General features: G+C 45.7%; 1 protein-coding gene and 1 non-coding gene across 2 annotated transcripts in view; both read left to right on the top strand.

Moving 5' to 3' along the window:
- The first annotated feature begins 6 nt into the window (after positions 1 to 6).
- TIPIN (TIMELESS interacting protein) overlaps positions 7 to 4,869 on the top strand; it is a 17,329-nt gene continuing 12,466 nt past the window's right edge. Inside the window, exons 1-4 of the mRNA XM_004718088.3 lie at positions 7 to 28; positions 3,765 to 3,906; positions 4,031 to 4,109; positions 4,325 to 4,400. Of these exons, the coding sequence (XP_004718145.2) occupies positions 3,771 to 3,906; positions 4,031 to 4,109; positions 4,325 to 4,400 (291 nt within the window). The 5' untranslated portion in view covers positions 7 to 28; positions 3,765 to 3,770. The remainder of the gene's footprint in view (positions 29 to 3,764; positions 3,907 to 4,030; positions 4,110 to 4,324; positions 4,401 to 4,869) is intronic.
- Positions 4,615 to 4,744, top strand: LOC115867909. Its single transcript, XR_004045310.1, has one exon. It is a non-coding gene; the product is annotated as a small Cajal body-specific RNA 24 (non-coding RNA).

The following is a 4,869-nucleotide window of genomic DNA, read 5'->3' as shown; positions in this document are numbered from 1 at the left end:
GCGGGCGCGGCCGGCGCGGGCACTGCAGGTACGAGGGGCGGCCGGGGAGAGCGCGGGCACGACTCTGGGTCCCACGGGGGCTTCTGATGACGCAGAATGTGGGATGGACGCGGGCGAGGGCGGGAGGCACGTTGGGAATCGAAGCGGGAAGGGGTGGGGTGGGAGCGGACGCGGGGTCGCTCCGCAGGACTTCGCGTGAGGGAGAGTCGTTTGCACGTCTTGGGCTTGGGGACGCGGGTTGCGGTTCGCGCTCTACGCTCCCGGGACCCCGTGGGCCTGGTGGGCCAGGTAGCGCCTTGGGGCGGTCCCACGTGACAGTAGAGTGACGCCCCGCGCCCCGAAAGACTTCTCTAGGCCGCGTCTGAGGGAGCGGGTCGGCAGGCCTGTCCCTCGCGGGCGGGCGCGCGCTGCCCGGCGTCGTTCGCAGCCGAGTGCTTCCCCGGTGCGCCACCACCCTCACTGAGCCTCCCGTGGAGGACTGACGCCAGCGTGCCCCAGACAAGGCGTGCGTGCGCGGCCGTGGTCGAGAGTAAGAGACAGGGGTCTTACTTTCTACAGCGCTGCAAGAGGTCCGTCCGTTAATTGGCAGTCCACCTCTCGGACCCGCCCGCGTTTTACCCTCGGGTTCGAAACCACTGCGTACGGTTGGTGCCCCCCCAAAGGCCCCGACAGTGGCGAAGGTCTGAACCGTGCTTGCCCAAAGGGCGTATCAAGGATGGGGCTCAATCCACTCGAAGCGGGAAAGTGACTTTAGGTCCAATTTTGCATCTAACTGCCTTCCCAGTCTCGAACGTCTGTGGCTCTTACTGTGCTTGAGGACGCCGCAGGTTTGTTTTCTGTGTATTTACTGGCATGCAAATTTAGAATTTTACAGTTGGGTGCAAACTTTGAGTTTTTCATTCCTTCTGCAAGTATTTCTTGAGCACCTGATGTGGACCAGTGCCAGGGATACTTACATCGTCTTTAGTATGTTACAACCACTCTCCAGTGCCGAGACAAACATGGATTTTAAAAATCCTTTAAATGTGATTGAACTATTGTGTGAGCATGTGAATTATATGTGTGTTAGTCTGGGTAGACTAGAGAAACACATTCATAAACACGCATATGTATTTAAAGGAGCGGTTTATATACAAGAGGAATTGTACGTTAAGAAAACATCCCAACCCAGTCCAGGTCCATAAGTCCGATACTAGCCCATATGTCCAGTACCATTCTATAAAGTCCTCTTCAGATGCACGAAACACATGAACGATGACGAATGCAGTAGGATCACAGGCCAGTGGTAGAAAGTCTGGGTCCAGTGGCGTTGTAAGCGTCTCAGCACTGGCAGGGGTCTCTCTGGCTTCTCCAGCTTCTGAGGTCTGGTTGCATTCATGTGGCTTGTCCGGTCAGTGCACTAGGGTAGCTCCATGTGTCTTGTCAGCTGCAATGTCTCCCAGGGAGTTGCAGAGGGAGACAGTCTCTCCTGCCTCCAAGGAGGAAAATCCCAGAATTCTCAGAAGACCATGCCCACACAGAGGCCTTGTTGGCTATGATCTGATTGACAGGCTAGACTCTACCCCTACATTCTAAATCATCAAATTGACAAATGATTATATAACTACCACAATATGCCAATAAAATTCTTGGGGGGGAAATCCCATAAAGCCTAATATTGAAACTTGGTAAGTGCTAAGAAGAAAAGGTATTGATAATATGAATTGTGTAATGTGCATTATAGGAGGATTTAATGTAGGAGAATTGGGGCAGACTTTTCTGAGGAGGTGATAGTTGCAATCTGAGATTAGAAGCCAGAGGGAAAGAAAAGGGGACTGATGAGAACTCAGATGTTCCTGAGAGGCCAAATAAGATGATATTGAAAACATTTTTTTTTTCTTGACCAATCTGAGGATTATTTCCTTAAGAGAAAATCTTACCTTGGAGACCAATTTTTTAAAAAAAGTTTCTGTGTTTAAAATGGGTTATTGAGATATACCGTCTGGGGGCTTAAAGGTAAACAAGTGGCCATCTAGCCAGGAAGCAACAAGTCCCACATGGAAGAAGCACACCAGCCTGTGTGATCACAAGGTGTCGCTGGTATCCGGCATCAAAGACCCAGAACCAAAAATCATATTGTGAGTGCGGAGTGGATACCCAAAGCCCATCTGTAGGCAACTGGACATCCCCTTACAGAAGGTCCCAGGGAGGAGAGGAGCCAGTCAGAGTACATTATAGCAACAATGAAACACAACTTTCTTCTAGTTCTTAAATGCTTCCTCCCCGCCACTATCATGATCCCAATTCTACCTTACACATCAGGCTGGACCAGAAGATGTACACCGGTACAGATAAGAACTGGAAACACAGGGAATCCAGGACAGATAAATCCCTCAGGACAAATAATGAGAATATCGATACCGGGAAGGTGGGGGGAGAAAGAGGGAACCGATCACAGGATCTACATATAACCCCCTCCCTGGGGGTTGGACAGCAGAAAACTGGGTGAAGGGAGACATCGGACAGTGTAAGACATGACAAAGTAATAAGAATTCATAAATTATCAAGGGCTCGTGAGGGAGTGGGGAGCCAGGGAGGGAAGGGAATAAATGAGCTGATATCAAGTGCTCAAGTAGAAAGCACATTTTTTGACAGTGATGATGGCAACAAATGTACCAATGTGCTTGACACAATGGATATATGTATGGATTGTGATAAGAGTTGTGCGAGTCTCCAATGAAATGATTTTAAAAAGAAAAAGAAAGAGATGCTTGTGTAAATACCTGTTACCATCAAGTCGCCTTCAGCTCCTGTGACGTGCTTCCGAGTAGAACTGTTCTTTCTCCATGGAGCGTTCAGTGACGGATCAGCAGTGGATCACCAGGCCTTTCTTCTACAGCATCCCTGGGCCTTTCATTTCTTGGCAGCATAAGCCTGTGCACCATCAAAGGACATTTAGCCAAGCCTAATTCATACCTATTTGGATCCCAGTTTAAAACCCTCTAAAGCAGTGGTTCTGAACCAGTGGGTTGTGACCCCTTTGGAGGGGGAGGGGTTGAACAACCCTTTCACAGGGGTCGCCTAAGACCATCGGAAAACACGTTTCTGATGGTGTTAGGAACCCAGACACCGCTCTGCTATCCATTTCCAGGTGGGTCTGCCCACATGCAGATAACGCCCGCGTACAAGTACCCGGCGGTAAGACTGCTAACCATGCTACACCATGCTTCAAGACAAAATTTCATTTATTTGTCATTAGAAATAAATATTTCACAATATAGAATTACATCTTATTTTTATGATTCATCACTATGCTTTAATGATGTTCAATTTGTAACATTGAATACATTCTGCATATCAGATATTTACATTGCGATTCATAACAGTAGCAAAATTACAGTTATGAAGTAGCAAGGAAAATAATTTTATGGTTGGGCGTCATCACAACATGAACTATTAAAGAGTCACAGCATTAGGGAGGTTAAGAACCACTGCTCTAAAGAGTTTTTAAAAAAATCATGGTAGAAGCTCAGCTGTTATAAAAAAATCAAAGTCATAAAGTTATTTATTGGCAGGGAAGGGAGCGTATTCCTTAAAACTCAGTTCTGCCTCTGGCCCAGTTATTCCCCCCACACCAATAATTATCTTCTCTACCTGTTTTCATGATGGATGAATGAGCCATGTGGTTTAAATGATGAAAACACTAGGGTTTTGCTATTGGTGGAACTGGACAGTCACAGGAAGACTGGATGAATAAAAAACCTTTTTTTCTCTTCCCCCTCAAGGTAAAGATGGTGGAAGCACAGGAGAATGGCGTGATGGAGCTACCCGATTATGAGCATGTGGACGATGAAACGTTTCCTCCTTTCCCACCTCCAGCCTCTCCCGAGAGAGAAGATGGGGAAGTTGCTGAACCCCTCGATGAAGGTCTGCTTGGGGAGTGTCACACGAGCATCCTTGTTTAGTGGTCTTCCTGTTAGCTTAGAACTGATATTTTCATAAATGAGGCTGGAGCTAATTAAGTAATCTTAAATCTTGGCTGTTTCACCAGAGCTGGAGGGGAGGGTACCTGTCCCTGTGCCTGCAAAGAGAATAGTGAAGAGGAACGTCCCCAAGCTGGATGCCCAGAGGTGCAGTTACTATTTTCTTAAGTGTTACACTTTCCCTTTGGAGCCATTGTCTTTCTTCCTATGTGATAAGCTTTTGTTTGGGATGATTTAGAGATCAGCATTTCTAAAGACTCTTTTCTCCCTTCAGATCAGAAAATACTTTTCCTTCTTATGATCTTGACTTGTACTTGATGGTCCTAGAAAACATGAAATTAAAGAGACACTTCTATTTACAGGTTAATTTCAGAGAGAGGGCTTCCAACCTTAAGGCATGTGTTTGATAAGACAAAATTCAAAGGTAAAGGTCATGAGGTAAGAACATGTCCGCTTTTTATTTTAGAATTTGTTTTGTAAAACATCAAATGGTGTGACTCCATTGTGCTCTTAAGAACCTCAAATCTTGACTGAGGCTATCATTTGTCATCACATCTCTCAGAAGCAGTGATGTTGTGGAAAGGGCACTATTTGAAAAAGCAGACAATGTGTCTTCTAGTCTTATTTTTACCACTGTTAAAACTAGGATTAGTGGACATTTATTCTTCCTCAGTTTCTTCTCAAGGTGAAGATAACTCTTTATAAATGTCCTAGAGAAATATAGTAGCTTTCTGTTCATCCTTTGCAAGTAAAAAGGGTGGATCGTTCCACTACTGACACTTAACAAAAAAACCTAACAAAAACAAAACAAAAAATAAATAAATAAAACTAGGATTTTAGGAAAAACTCACTCTTACCTGCAAACCCGAGTTTGTAGTTTATAATTTTTTTTTAATCAATTTATTGG

The sequence above is a fragment of the Echinops telfairi genome, unplaced genomic scaffold (genome assembly GCF_000313985.2).
Source record: "Echinops telfairi isolate 266 unplaced genomic scaffold, ASM31398v2 ScPeMD7_7475;HRSCAF=8513, whole genome shotgun sequence".
NCBI lineage: Eukaryota > Metazoa > Chordata > Mammalia > Afrosoricida > Tenrecidae > Echinops > Echinops telfairi.
This window is presented reverse-complemented; position numbering and strand designations above follow the sequence as displayed.